Genomic DNA, 15,790 nt, shown 5'->3' on the forward strand with positions numbered 1-15,790 from the left:
GCTAGCTAACGAACGCAGGAGTGAGAGACTAAGGGGCCACCCCTTAGCACAACAGACGTAGGCAACAACACTCCATGGCGCTAGCATCTCAAAAGAAGCCACCAGCCAACAGCACGTGCTCCCTGACACGAAGCCACGGGAAATACTACCCTCCAGGAAGTAGGCTTGCCAAAAACTCCAACTTAACTCTCACCAAATCTCCAGCTCGATCTGCCAATTTGTACAACATACCAGGAGGCCTAACATGTTATGTGGGCGTGCAATGAGCAAAATCCCAGACTGGAGGAAACGCTATGGGACAATCAGCTTTATCATCTAAAACACTGTAAGGAAAAAAACAAGAGGGCAAACCTATATAGGAAGTAGGGACGTATCAGAGAATTGCCATGGATAGCCATCTTTGGGATATTAAGGCAAACAGAAAAAAATTATAAGACAATGGGAGAAATTTTAACGTTAACTGGGTATTTGAGGGTATTGAAGAATTGCTCGTTTTAAGTGTGATCGTGATAATAGTGTCAGGGTTACGATTTTAAATATGTCCCCCTCAGAGATACATGCGGACATATTTAGGGATTAGGTGATGGTCAGATTTGCTTTGAGATGCTTGGGGGAGGGTCTGCAAGGATTTAGGTTGGTCGGGAACTGACAGTTGTTGAAGCTGAGTAAGGAGGTTCATTTTGCACAGGACACGTTTGAAATTTTCCACTCTCAAAAGACTTTGAGAAACTTATGATTTTTGTCTATTAATTTTGGAATCCAGCTTTAAAAGAGCTTCCAAATGTTCATTTTGCAACAAGCTGAACTACAAACACTCGCCTACGGCCAAGAGACTCAGAGTAGCAGGAAACGCAGGATCCCACGGGATTCGTTCAACAAATATTTACTGAGCACCTGCTATGCCTGTACCAGACTGTTGGGGATACTGGGGACGCAGCAGAGGCCAAAACACACAAAATTCCCTGCTTCCACAAAGCTTATAATTATTAGTACATAATAAAAGCTAACACGAAAATAGTACTTTCTAGGTCCCAGGCATTGTGCTCAGTGCCTAACCTATGAATTCACTTCATCCTCATGACAACCCTTTGAGGTATAAGTGGAACCGGTGTCCCCCCTTTCCAGATGCAAAACTGAGGACCAGAGAAGTTGAGTCACTTGCCCCAGGTCACACAGCTTCTCCATAGGACTGGAAGTCAGAGTCCACACCCCCCTCCTCCCTCCCATCAACAAGATCCACCTTCTAGAATGGCCTAAGCCACTGGTGAGTCCCACTCACTTGCTCTTCCTCAAGGCGTGCTCCACGCTGTGCCCGCGGAACTTCTTGTAGTAGTCGATGAAGGAGAAGGGCAGGGTGATGTTCAGTGGGTTAGTTCGGTCCGGGGCAGCTGCCCTTTTACGAGACTCAAATGCAATCATTAAGTCAACCCAGGCCGCGGGACGCTTGATTTTGAATTGCTCGATAAAATCCTCTCCGAATATTTTACACAGAAGTTTCTCAAATTCATAATCTACCCCTAAGGATCCATAGGGTCCACCTGGGTCAAGAACAAAAGGAGAGCGCTCCCCTTGTTAGAAACTGCCAGAAACTGAATCCAAACTCTGAGAAACAGCCTACCCTCTGTTCTCTGAAACACAAAGTAGCACGACTTAGACCCAGTTCGCAAACAGACCGCAGCTCTAAATTTTTCCTTAAGCTTTAAAACCCTTAGGTTCTTCTCCTTCCGGGTGGAGAAACTTTTTCATGCAGAATCACCTGTCAAGAAGCTGTTTAAAATCAGTTACGTTTTATTTTAATTTTTCACGATTTTATTTTTAAGTCATCTCTACACCCAACGTGGGGTTGAACCCCGAGAGGGAGAATCACACGCTCTACCGACTGAGCCAGCCAGGTGCCCCATAAAATCACTGCCATTTTACATAAAATGGATACATATAACTAAGTAGGAGCGTCACAGTATTTCCACCCGAGAAATCTAAGGACTGGGTCTGAAAATCAGCCGGCCCACCTAGGCCCCCGTGATCTGTTAATGACTCATCATCCCACTCCCACCAAGGGAGAGAGCCTGTTGCTTGCTTTGGCAACCTCGATCCAAGACCAGGTGTTCCGAGACCTCCCTAGAACACTTAACCGTAGCACAAAATCAGAGGTGACAATCAGAACTTTCAGGAAAAAATTCCCTTGTCCAGGATCTAAAACAAGCTCATTTCATGCCAAAACCCAAGCTATGGTGGTTTGTGTTTTAAAGAACATTTAACTGCATTTTGTTCCCCAGTTCCACGCAGGAACCCTCTCTGTGCTGGTAGCAACCGAGAGAAGGAAGTACCAAGAGAAATCTGACATAAGAGAAACGGCTCAGGAATGAGAAAATCAGCCATGCAGGGGCTCACCTGTTGCTTTATACAGTTCTTTCAGGTGTCCTTCCGGTAACCGTATCTGATGGACGGTCAGGTCTACGGTGCCCCCGCCACTGTCCACGACCACATACTTGTCACCTGGGACAAAGACAGCCATCCTTTACATAGACCACTTGTCAGCCCCATCCTGAAACAAGCTGGGGGGGTGACGACTTGGCATACCCAACTCAACACCATCAACACTTCTCATTAGCACGATGGTTTTGCAAATTAGCTGCACAGCAAAGTTATTCGTGACGGAAGAGAATGCAGTAATGTCTGCCCAGGAGTGTGGGTTAGCATGGATGGTAAAGAACCCGGATGAGTGGATCTTTAAGACGGGAGCATGCCTGTCACACGCTGTTGCATCCCTGGCACGTAGAAGCGGACAACTTCCTGCCAAGGTTTAGAGCGCCATAAAATGACCTGCTGTTTAGCACAAGACTTACTCCAGAACTGGGGAGCTCCAATTCCCACTTTTCTTCTAAAGAGTCTGTATGGTTTTAGAACATGCAAAATCATAGCCCCAGAAGAGCTCTCCTTGGGTGGGTGGTCTTTAAAACCACCTGATTCTGAACGTTTTCTGCAAGGGCCAAAGGAGCCAACAGGAATGCATTTTTGCCAGCAGCACAGAACAAATCCAGCAAGGGCAAAGGACATTCAAGAACGCTACCTTCCTCCAGCTCGGACCAGATTTCTCCTATGACATTCTCCACCAAAAAGGTCCGGCTCTGCCGATTACGCCGTATGTGTTCCTTAGCTAGTGGCCGACAGAAAGAAAATGACGGGTAAGAAAGCATGAAAAAGCGGGCAGTCATCTGCAGTCAGTGAAGGCAACAGCACGAGGAGGGTTAGGGACAGAACATTTAGCAATACTCGACCAAAATGATTACATAAATATGACATTGGGAAACCCAAAGCCAGACCACTTCCACCAGCCTCCATCTCTTCATTGCACGGCAGCCGGGCTTGCACCCTGCTGGAAAACTCGCCTTGGAGAAGCAGCAGCCCTTCTTCCGGTGACAGTTTTTGGGGGGAAAGGGTTAAAAAATCGACCAGATTCCTGGCTTTGCTGTCCTGGGGAGGAACCTGTCTGCCAACAAGCTTGCTGTGCACTTCGTTAAATAATTTCACCTCAAGGAACTCTGTCTCATGCAAGGAATGTCGGGTATGTTTTCCTAATCTGGATCCTGGATAAAGGGGACTGGAGCCACTTCCCAACCCCAGTGAGGCCAATATGCTCTTCAGCCACAAGGTGGCGCTTCAGCCACAGGGCGGCCCCTCCGAACCTAGCAAAGCCCTGGCTGCCTTTTTCCTAAAACTGGGGAACAACATGGCTGTGGCCCAGGCCATTTAGTGGCTGTGACGCTTTGCGTGGGGTGACTGCATCTGTCACAGGCCGCCCGACGGCCCTGGGAAGCAGACAGGACACAAATCATCGTCCTTCTGTTCAGAGGAGGAAACTAGGTCAGACGAGGTTAAGGGGTTTGCAGTTCCCACGACTCAGTCTTGCAGCTCCAAATCCACCCTTGGACCACGGACCCTCACGCCTTTGAGATTGAACAATTTACAGTGAAAAAGCAGAACACCAACATTAAAAGATGAGAAAGGTGCTGTGAGAGGGTATCTGGGGATCAGCAGGTGCCAAGGTGCCCAACTGGGGCAAATCACTTTACCCATCTGGGCCTCAGTTTCCACATCCATAAAATGGGGAATAATAACACTTGGCCTAAGTTCCTCACAGACAGAGCAGGCACTGGTTCTCTGATTTCATCTCAGCACCCAGTGTGACACCCAGCACACAGCAGGTGATAATCAAGGCAAAGCACCAAGTATGAGACCCGGTATCGAACACATGATCACTACAATGAACAATTTAGAGCAACCCCCGATTTTACAGATAAAGGCTCTGTCCACTGCTCTGCTCCCCCATCCCACAAACTTGCCCCCCCCCACCAGTTTTTCTAGTCCCTAACCTGGTGCTGCTGACTTTGAATTGCCCTACAAATCCATCTGTTGCTGGTTATCCAATTAAGGACCCTTGACCCTCTAGCCTCTCCTAGCAAGGACCACCGTGTTTGCAAAACAGTGTCTTCTCTGGGGATTAGAACGGCAAGAGCCGGTCAGCTCTTAAGTTCTTCAGGCCCTGGCATTCCGTGGGGAAGCCGTCGCGACTAACAAGTCTTTGCAGGCCTGGGAGGGATCCTCAGGCTTGGGGCTTCTCTCCTGTTCCCAGTACTGTCTCCAGAGGGGCTTCTTTTGCTGACCCTGTAGTGGGCATTTGGTTTGCTAAAACAATCTAGATGTCATTCATAAAGAAATGATCAAGCCAGACTAATAAAATATATTCGAAGCTCTCAAAAAAAAAATTATCACGTTTTCAGGCAAATTAAGCCCAAGGTTATAAAAAATGGATCCTTTACTGATCTCATGAAATCCTTTTGGTGCAAATAATAGGGACAGCAGCCCTGTGGTGCTGGGGGCAGAGGGCCAGCCTCGTTACCCTCAGTAGTGTCCACTGGGCGTCCACCGTGGAGAAGCATCGGACAGCAGAGAACAGCCTGGGGCAGGGGAGCTCAGGGCCCTAATGCCAACCAGGGAACTGCTGGTTAAGGGCTCTGCCAGCAGGCAGCACCCCCTCCTTCCGGGAGACAGGCCGTAGCTGTAAAACAAGGCTGGGGCAGAACCCCTGCTTTTTTGCCCCTCTGAGGGGTGGTGGCCAACAGTGTGAGGATTTCAAAAACCCAAGAGACCTTCTGAGCACAAGATGAGAGCAAATTCCACAAGGCACAGGACACAGACACGGAGAAATGTGCAGGTAGACGGGATAAGTTCAAGGAAAGGAACCCCGAACCTGAGCTCGCAGGGAAGGCAAGCATTCGAAAACAGTTTCCCCTTCAAATGTGAGTGTCACACTTAGGACGTGTTCAGCAGAGCTGCGCTACGATCAGCTAATTCTGACCTGTGTGTGAACCAGTACGAGCCCGCACAGCCCACTCAGTCGTGCGTCTCTTTTCCCATGAAAACGATGAAGAAAATGTAAATAAATGTCACCCTGAGTATTTAAAACTAAGACACTTGATTTAGTTACCAGTAAGGCTAGCCTCACATGCTTTGGTGGAGGCCAAGCAGTACCCCAAAAAAGGCACATCAAGCCCTCCGTGGAAGGGCCGCGGCTTCCACTCGCCCGGGTGAGTCAGGCGTGAGGTGCTGGCACTCAGGCCCCAGCCTGGCCGGCTGCCTGGGGCCCAGCGGACTCTTCGCCCTGACTTATGGCTGAGGCTCACCCACCGCTCCATCTCGGGTTGAAAACGCAGAGAGGCGGCCTCTGGGGCAGCGTGACCGGGGGAAAAGGAAGAGGAGAATTCTGGAGAAGAGGATGCAGGGGCAGGGATGTGTGCACAGGAATGCACGGCCCGCGAAGGCAAAGCCAGGCCCCCATGCTGTGGGCAGTGCAGACACAAGCCTCGGGTGTGGGGACCAAGGAAAACTTGGACCCAGGCTGTCGGGGACCAGGGGATGGCAGTTCTCGCTAACGCTCTCCCTCTCCTCCTCGTCCTGGGTCTGGGTCTTCCAGGATGGGGTGGGTGTGGGGATGGAGGCCCTCCTCTGGGAAGCACCCACAGCACTCCAATTAGGGCCTGTGCTCGCTCACGTTGGTGTCTCTGACCCTGACCTAGGGCGTCTGCAAACTGCGTGGCCCTGGACAGACTCACAGAACCCCGGATAGAAGGGAAAACAGATCTGAGGACCAAGACTGTGACCAACCTGCACAGAGGTAAATATTAAAGAGGAAATGTTCCTTAATGCCCATCCTGGCTCCCCCTAGGCCGTGCGCCGTCCCATGGCTAAATGAGCATCAGCCGGGTCAGGAAGACTCGGCCCCACTCATCTGTATTTTAAACTCTGCCAGGTTCACGGCTAAGACACATAATGAGCTTGCCACACACGAAGTGGCCCCAATGAGTGAGTCAGCAGTAAATCAACAGTCTTAATGAAGGAATTAATAACAGGCAAGTGGGATTAGATTAGGATCAGTGAATAAATGAGAAAAATTAAGAGCCTAGTAAAATGTAAGGCCACGAGCTATGCTCAGGCCACCTGCAGGTGCTTGGAGAGAAGCACCCTCCCCCCGCCCAAGGCACACGGGTGGGCAGGTGATGACCCCAGGTAACTACTGCGGAGTTTCCGGGGGGCCCTCGGGAGGCCAGGTCGGGGGGCCGAGGACAGAGGTGCTTACGTGTAGCCGACCTCTCTGGGAGCATCTTGATTCTTCATTAGTGCTCAGGGCCTTTCAGTAATCAGTGCCCAGAACCATGCAGGGGCGGGAGGGGAGCAAGCAGGGAGGGGAGAGAGAGAGCAGGAGGTACCCTGTGCAAACCCGGCTCCCACTGTGTCACTGGAGCTGTACCCGTTGACCGCGGCCTTGCTGCTCAGCTCGATCATTTGGTGCAGCCGCAGCTTCCGGCAGTAGATGGAGGCCGCCTCGGGCTCCAGGGCGATGATGAGCTGCTCGGAGTTCTCGGGGGAGGCCAGGCCTGCCTGGAAGACAGAGGCAGGACCGCTCTGAGGACACTCGCACATCCGGTGCTGACGCCCTCCAGGAACGGACACTCATGCTCTGCCGTCCACAGACCCCTGCAGGGCTTACACTCGGGGGTGACGGGGTGCTGGGCCCCAGGGTGGGTCCCCAAACACTGTGGAGGGGCCGAAGAAAATGTATGGTGCCTTTGGGGAAATGCAGGGCTCTCTGGGCCTGGGGGCTTCTTTCATTTGGGACTTGCTCGGCCCAGAACTGAGCAGCATGAAGGGGGAAATGCCCCCAAACTCTGAAAACTGTCAGGGGATGGAAGGCGGGTGATCTGTTTCTGGTTACAATGGGCCAAATGGTCTAAGGGCAGACCCCAGTCTTTGCTGGCCCGGAAACAAATGGGCCATCGCTGGACCTCAGCTACGCAAGCGTAAGATTTGGCTGGCTGGGAATCTGACGTGCCCCTAGCACACGAAGGAGGGCTCCGGGGCTCTGGAGAAAGCCCTCCTGGAATCCCACAGTCTCACACTTTCTAGAATATGGGTCAAAAGCAGCTGACAGTTATTTTATTCAAAGACCTTATCCCTTTAATAGCAGACATGCTTCTGCTCTGTGACATCTGTTTTGTTCCAGTCACAGCCCCTTACAGGAGCCGGCCAGGAGGCTCCGGGACCACCCTTTGGAGAGCACTCGGAGACATGAGCCTGGCGTGGCCTCTACCAGGTCCCTGCCCACCTCCTGTGGCCTTGAACTGAAGTGCGGGGCCTTGCTTGCTCATTGAAGCCATTCAAGCCCCAAAGGCTTCCTGGTCGCCAGCATGATGAGACAGAGACTCGCTGTGTGCCCTTTGGCGCTGCTACTCCCTAGGGAACTTCGGGTGCTGCCCTCGTGCCACACCCACTTTGGAGGTCTCACTAGTTCTACGCCAGGCCTGTAAGGTTTAGTGGACTCATCTTGTAGATCGGGGTGAACGGTCTGCCTAATGTCACAGATGCACAGTGACCTCTCCCCAGGAGGAGCCAGCCTAGAGTCACAGATGGAAGGGTCTTAGAAGGTTCAATTATTGGACAAGGAAGGGAGGGGGTTCAGGTTAGAATATTAGAAATGCAAAGGCCCTTCTTGGCCTTTTGTCCAACGACTTCACTTTATGCAGAAAGAAACCAAAGCTCAGAGAGGTAGGGTGACCTTGGACTCTCAGTGCTGAAACCCGGACGGTCTTCGGCTCACGTGTATCCAATCTGTATGTGGCCGAGCAAGCCCAGATCCAGTCTTGAGCCTCGCAGACCAGCTCTTTAATTGGTTCTTGGTTCTCCTGCTCTCAGTGACTCCAGGTGTCATGGTGGCACCCAGGCCTTTCGCTTGGACAAAACTCTCAGGGTGTCTCTAATGCTCTTCCTTCCCTGGTTTCAAGGTACGATCTCTTTACCCAGTTGCTCCAGGACAGCACTGGGCGGTGCACCACCTCTAATCGCATGTAGTCAATTCTCCGTCATAACCGTGCCCCACATGAACCAGTTAACTGTGTCTTAATGAGAAACCACGGGCAGGCAGGTGACTTAAATCTTCCCCCTGCCGATACCAGATGCCTCACAAGAACCTCTTCCGGAAGACCGACTTTACAAAACCTACACCATCCACAGAAAAACTGCCTCCTTTTTGCTTTGTGCCCTCAGCTGTTAGCCGAACACAGGACAGCGTCTACGCCCATCGGTTTGGTCCCTGTGTGGAAGAAGGCCTGCGTGCCCATCAACAGGCCACTGACCCAGACACCTAAGATTTCCCACTACTCCCGACCCGAGGGACTAAAAGTCCCCCTCCCCCAGCCTCCCGCAGGGTCACGTGAGACATCCTCAACGCCAAGACAGCTGAAGGCTGCAGCACCCAATGACAGGGAACAAGGCTTACAGACCTGTGTCACCAGGAAAGTTGCAACTTCTGAACCTTAAGGCCCAGGATCCCAGAAGAAATCCAAAATAAAACCAAGAGAAGCTCCCGTCTAAAGGACCACTCCCGAAGACTGACTTTTCCACCTTTGTGGGTTTGTAAAGTCAGGGGCCTCCTAGAATAGAAGTTAGTAGGTCCAGCTTTCCAGAAAGTGGTGTGAGGAAGAAGGAAAAACTAGCTGCAAAGAAACCACCAGGCCGAAATGTTTAAGACGGTCCTCCAAAGTTCAGAAGGGAAAACAGCCTGGGAGGAGGGGTGAGGAGAGCAGAGCGCCAGGGCCGCGCCCCCGTGCTGGTGGGAAGGAGGAAAGGCTCACTACAGCCCCGTGTCCCACTAGGATGTCCGCCCGCCAGGCAGTCTCCCCCGACGTGGCCGCAAAGAGCACCGGTGGGCCTGGACCCAGCAGTGGAGGACGGGAGGGGAAAAGAAGAAAAAATAAATGCCTTCCTCCCTCTCCACACCTTCCCCGAGACTGTGAGCAGCCACTCTGAGGTAGATGTGAAGTATCCAGGCGCCGGGCTGGCTCAGTCGAGTGTCTGACTCTCGGTTTCAGCTCAGGTCGTGATCTCAGGGTCCTGAGATTGAGCCCCACGACTGGCTCCGTGCTCAGCAGGGAGTCTGCTAAAGATTCTCTCTTTCCACCTCCCTCTGCTCCTCCTCCTCCCCTCACTCTCGCTCTCAAATCTTAAAAAAAAAAAAAATAGATGCGAAATATTTATACAGAAAACCAAATCAAGAAGTCCAGAGAAGCGGGGGCGCCTGGGTGGCACAGCGGTTAAGCGTCTGCCTTGGGCTCAGGGCGTGATCCCGGCGTTATGGGATCAAGCCCCACATCAGGCTCCTCCCCTATGAGCCTGCTTCTTCCTCTCCCACTCCCCCTGCTTGTGTTCCCTCTCTCGCTGTCTCTATCTCTGTCAAATAAATAAATAAAATCTTAAAAAAAAAAAAAAAAAAAAAAAGAAGTCCAGAGAAGCGAAGAGCACTGAGAACAGTTATATGACTTGAGGTATGTGACTTACACAGTCCAGGTTCCCCCGGGAGGCTCCCACATCCTGAAGATATGGAAGACACACAGGCTGCCCCAAACTGCCCCAAACAGCATGGCTACACCTCTTGGGGGAGGCCTTTCATCTGTCCCTCCCCAGCTGGGTTGGCCTCAGCCCCCCAGCAAAAGCCTTGACCCATTTCCACAGAGGGCTCCCCATGGTACCCAGGAGAGGATGCAGGTGGGGAGGACCTCAAACCAGCAGCGGGGGCGGGGGGTTAAGATCAGTGAGAGGCCAGGACAAGGTAACCACACTCCTTTGCTCACACCAGCCCCCGTCCTGCTCCCCACAGAGTGAGGGGCCATGTCCCAACAGCAACTGCCATGGGGGCCGCAGCGGAGAGCTGAAGGGTTGAGGAAAGAGGAGGCAGCTGGCTCTGCCAGGTTCCCTCTCCCCAGGAGGGGTCCCAGGGCTGCCTGTGGACTCCAAGAAAAAGAGGAAATGCAAAACAATCTGCCAGTCGCTCCAAAACTCAGGTGTCTTTATCTCTGGGCGGGAGGCCCCAGTGCCTGGAAGGGTAGGCTTTCTTCCTGCATGAACACTTGCAGTCCTTCTCGGCAGAAGCCCGCAGCCTGGCAGCTGTCAGGACACCCGGGATCAGGCCTGGGCCCGCCAGAGCAGGGGAGCACACGCGGCTTTGGCTAATTCTGTCTCTGAAGCTGGTACCTCGCAGCTGCTGTTCCATGTAAGCTCTCCCTCCCCGGCGCCCCGGGCGGCCAAGCACTTAGCCTACTCTGTCTCGAACGATAGATCGATAGATCGTGCAGGCACGCCGAGCCTCTCTTGCAAGACGCTACACTTTCCAAGGGCGGCACACAGCAGGTGCTCGGGGGTAGCTGCTGGGTGAATGAACCCACCATCTCTCCAGCCAGCCTGCATTCTGCGATTTCCTGGCCCTTGTCTCCGAAACACAGAATGAGAGCCTTCCGCTGACATGACCTGGGGAGGCTACAAACAGAAAGTGTCTGCACGGAGAACGCACGAGCCCATTTGAGTCCTCCGCGAATCCGGGGCAGCAGGAGCACCGCCGTAGCCCTTTGGAGAGCGCTGCCGCCTGGTCATGAGCCCCACTGGGGAGGAGCGTTGAGAAACCCGCACTCGAGGGAGGCCGAGGATGTGGGCATTTGTACCGACTCGTCTGCCCCTCAGCCCCGTGTCCGCCAGGGCAGCCGGCCAGCGACCGCGTGCACAGCTGTGGAAGATGGCCAGACTGCCAGACGGCGGGGCGACGGCTGCCCCGGTTCTGGACATCAGCGGCTTGGCTGTTGTTTGTTCCCCCGACGTGATTATTTTTCACTGCAGTGCGAAGTGTTACTCCCTTTAGGTGAGATCTTCCTCCATAAGGGAAGGTCTTTTATTCGGCAGGTTTCCAAACCCACGAGGGTTACACATTTTCAGCAAAATGCCTCTAGAAATCAACGGGACTATTTCCTATCCATGAGGACTCTCCCTCAGGACTCAGTGGAACTGTCTCCCATTCTAGGTCTTCCCTGAAGGCCTCAGAAGGGGGATCAGCTGTTCTTCCTGCTACCGTCTGTCCAGCAAATGCTCTGAGAGGGTCTAACGGGGTCCTGAATTATAAAACATAGAGACTCAACCCACTTTTTCAACAAAGCATTTGACACAAGAGGAGTTTTTGGAGTCTCACAGATAAAACTGTAACCGTAAAGTGCTCCACGGCCCCCGCCAACCGCAGCATGGAATCCCAGACTTCTGAGTGGAGGCCCTAGAACCATCTACCCCAGGCCTACTTCTTCCATGAGAGGCTGCCTAGAGCCTCATCGTGCTCTGCACCAGGCCAGGGGAGGAGTAAAGCTCAGCCCCCATCTGCCTGTGCCATGAACTTGGGCTCATGGGGCCGCCAACGGGCCTGAAGGAGGGACTCCATTTCCTGCATGCAAACAGGGCAGATGTGACCGATTTCCCAGCTGCCCTGAAGGAGTACCACCCTATCTCCTCCTTCTAGCTCCTCCGCCTGAAGCCAGGCTGACGGCAGCACACTGGGTGGAAGGGATGGTGGGCATCCTGAGATCTCAGAAGCTGGCTGACCCAAGAACTACCCAAGAACTATGGTTTTTGCCAGGTTCTGTGTTAGCATTCTCCAGAGAAACAGAACCAGTAGGACATATGTAAACATAGAGATTTCTTGTAAAGAATTGGCTCACACCACCATAGAGACTGACAAGTTCCAAGACCTACAGTCACCACGCTGGGGAGCGATGAAAGCTTATGGTATAGGTCCCTTGCCGGCAGCCTTGAGACCCAGGAAGAGCTAATGTTTCAGTTTTGGTTTTTTTTTTAAAGATTTTATTTATTTATTCGAGAGAGATAGAGACAGCCAGTGAGAGAGGGAACACGAGCAGAGGGAGTGGGAGAGGAAGAAGCAGGCTCATAGCGGAGGAGCCTGACGTGGGGCTCGATCCCATAACGCCGGGATCACGCCCTGAGCCGAAGGCAGACGCTTTAACCGCTGTGCCACCCAGGCGCCCCTAATGTTTCAGTTTGAGTCCAAAGGGAGGGGAAAAAGTTTGAAGGCAGGCAGCCAGGAGGAATTCCCTCTTATTCTAGGGAGTTTCAGCCTTTTGTTCCAGTCAGGCCTTCAACTGATTGGATGAGGCCCACCCACCTTAGGAATGGCAATCTGCTTTATTTAGTCAGTCAATTTAAATGTTAATCTCATTCAAAAGTACCCTCACAGCAACACCCTGAGTGATGTTTGACCAAATACCTCAGTACCCCTTGGCCCAGGCAAGTTTACACATAAAATTAACAATCAGAGGTACACATTTTTATTATTCTATATAATTAATGGAGGATAAGGAGAGAGAATTGGAGAGATGCTAATTTTGGCCATGCTTCATTTCCATTTTGTCTTTTAGCTTCCAGAAGACAAGCTAAAAGATACCACAGACAGGTCAGCAAAGCAGCTGGGCCCCTATAACTCCCTCAGCCCCTTTCCCTGAAGTACAAAAGGCTTCAATGAACCATTCAGCTATGAGGAGCCTGAGAACGGGCCTCATCTTGGTTACGCAGAATATGAATCCAGCACCTACCGTGTCCCAGCACACAGAAGTCCCCCAGTATGGGTTTGTTTAGTGAATAAATGAATGAGTAAACAAAGAATGACTGAATGGCCCCTGCCATCTTGAAAGCATTCAGTGACTAAACCGGATGTAAGTATCAAATCAGAATTACAAAGAGCCAGAAATTAAGCTGCACAAAGGCCGCACACATCAGAAGTTACCCAGCATCCAAAGGACGGGCCAGTCTTCAGAGCATCTCTGGGTTTCAGAGAAAAAAGTCCACATGTCCATGAACGCTGGTCCTGCTAAGGAGCTGCTGACCTATCATCTACCCTCTTGGGTGCCACTTTGATTCTGCAGAACCCTAAAGGGCACCGCATCCCCATCTGCTCAGTTTCCTCCTCGCCCAAAGGCTGAGGGGCCTCCCCGCCAGACCCCACTGCTCCAAGAGGCAGTCCTTGGAAGAGCCGGCCCAAGGCTCCAACAGCCCTGACAAATCTCCCAGTCCCGGCACCTCTGTTTCAGGCTAAAAATAAGAACTGACCCTTTTCCGGGTCACATGTGTGTTGCTGCAGTTTTCCTGTGGGAAAACGAGAGTCAAAGCCATGCATCCTGAGTCTCCTTCCTGTGCAAACTCAGAACACTGCCTGTGTCTTCGCAGAGAGCCGTGTCCCCGCATCCCGTCTTTGGACACTGAAGGCTGACACTGCGGACAAGCTCCAGGGTGCCTAGGGCTTCTGTGCACAGCAAAACTGCATATGGGTTTCTTCCTTTTTAAAGAAGTTGACTCTTTCTAGAACTTCCACCTCTTCTTTCATCCCTATAAAAACAAATCTATTTTGGGCAGATACGGAGACTGAGCCAGATTCTCACACTGAAGGGGAGAGCAGAGGAGAGCCTGCGGTAGGGGGAAGAAGGGGAAGTGGGGAGAGTGGGGGGGAAGGGACATTGCTCTCCCCAGAATTCTACCTGTCACCTGGAGTAAAGCTCTAAGCTCTGAGTATAATTCATGACACCAAGGAACCCATGGCCATTTTGCTCCATTCGTTGCTCAGGGTTGCTCCGGTGGGTGTTTTGAAAGGAAAGGTTCATACCTATGGCTGTAAACTCAACATCAGAGACAAGTCCCCCGGGACGGGTGGCTGTCCCCTGGGAGGTGTGGCAGGGGGCAAGGGAACATCTACTACGTTGGTGACTTTGCCCAGCCCAGCTCAGGTTGAAGGCTCTGAAAACTGACTCTCATGCACAGAGTGGGCCCAGGCACCACGATGGGCTTTCATTAACCCAGGGGATTAAGTACAGCGGGAGCCAGCTCCGACCTGGGGGTCAGAATGGCACGTCAGCACGGCCAGCCATTCTTGCCATGAAGTCAGACCCTCGTGGAAGCCCTGTCATGGCGCACGTGGCCTGCGGACAACGTGAGGCTTGGCAGCCATGAGGGCCCATGGCGCCCAGGAGGGACGGGCTGGCCATTGGCACTAGAATGTTCTATCCATGGTGCCATGCTGACTGGCAGGCTCCTCAGCCATGCCACTGGCCTCATCCAGGTGTCTGACACTACTCAGGTCTGGCAGCCTCACCACCCCCTGACCGTGTATGCTCCCGTGTCGCTCACAAGGTGAAACGTGCAGAAGACCATCCTATTTCCCTTATGTCCCAGCTGCGTACGTGCAGATTTCAACCTCTATCCCAAGCTGATGTGCTTGGTGCATGGCCATCGGCTTTCTCTCTATTCCATTCTTCTTCAAACATTCTTACGGCCCAAGTGTTTTCCTTGAGGTTCCACTCACCCGTGGAGAAATGTCTCTGTACCCCAGTTTGAAATCCTAGCCCTGGGGAATCTACGGTATAGAAGGTACAATGCCAGAAAGAAAATTGAGCCCAGCCCAACCCTTGTGGACCTGACCCCCGTTCCTCCCCCAGGACAAAGGCTCCATGTCCTCTGGCCTGTGGGAAATCTCTTACTGCCTCCCAGGGAGGCCTGTGAGTGCTGGCGACACCAGAGTGGGGTGACAGTCACCACCGTGAGCATCCTGAGCCCACACCCACCCCACCCCCACACTCACCTGATAGGCAGCTTGTCTCATGAACTGCTTGGCGGGCTGTTTCCAAATGGCAGGCACCGTGATGACCCATCTGACATCAGAGTTCTCGAACTCCGACCCCGCCTGGTCACTCAGCTCCTAAAGCCAAGGGAAATGCAGCAGGTCAAGGAGACACAGCTGGTCCTCCTACAGCTTCATGGAGAATTCCAGGCTTCCCGGCCATGAACTTTTGGGGCATCTACTCTACAGCTTCCTGAACTTACCAGTGTCAGGGAGCAAGGGTCCGCTTCCCGAATATTCCGCAAGCAGGGAGCTCTGCTCCTTTCACTCACTGAACATGACTGCAGGCAGGAGGCAGGCAGGTCAGAGCCCTTTGGCCACTTCTGAGTCATGTGACAGGGCAAGTGACAGCCTCCCAGGCCTCAGTTTCCTCATCTGCACCATGGGGATAATAAGACCTAACTCACACTGTTATTGGGAGGAGTGACCATTTTCTGAGAGCTACATTTACTGGGAGCTTCCTCTGTGTCAACCTCGTTCAGAACTTTGCATACCTCATATCCATTAGTTCCCGGATCCCACTAGGAAGGGATAACGGTCAGCTTTTCTACAGATGGGGACACCTGAGTCCTAGACGTGTGCAGTACCTTTTGACGACTGCACAGCTGGAAAGTGACAGAGCCAAAATTTGGACCCAGACCCAGGTATATCGTAACTCTAAAGGCTAAGGTCTTAACTAAATTGTTACGTGTGGTTTCATATCTGGAACAGGGCCTGGCCCACAGTACTGCTTAACACCTGGTG

General features: G+C 52.4%; 1 protein-coding gene across 2 annotated transcripts in view; it reads right to left on the reverse strand.

The window, feature by feature from the left end:
* HSPA12A (heat shock protein family A (Hsp70) member 12A) overlaps positions 1-15,790 on the reverse strand; it is a 64,680-nt gene that overhangs the window by 6,778 nt on the left and 42,112 nt on the right. For both annotated transcript variants that reach the window (XM_034663333.1, XM_034663334.1), the window contains 5 exons: positions 15,008-15,124; positions 6,768-6,939; positions 3,071-3,157; positions 2,392-2,496; positions 1,280-1,538 (listed from right to left, as the gene is read on the reverse strand). In XM_034663333.1, the coding sequence (XP_034519224.1) occupies positions 1,280-1,538; positions 2,392-2,496; positions 3,071-3,157; positions 6,768-6,939; positions 15,008-15,124 (740 nt within the window). The remainder of the gene's footprint in view (positions 1-1,279; positions 1,539-2,391; positions 2,497-3,070; positions 3,158-6,767; positions 6,940-15,007; positions 15,125-15,790) is intronic.

The sequence above is a fragment of the Ailuropoda melanoleuca genome, chromosome 6 (genome assembly GCF_002007445.2).
Source record: "Ailuropoda melanoleuca isolate Jingjing chromosome 6, ASM200744v2, whole genome shotgun sequence".
In the NCBI taxonomy this organism is placed as follows: Eukaryota; Metazoa; Chordata; class Mammalia; order Carnivora; family Ursidae; genus Ailuropoda; species Ailuropoda melanoleuca.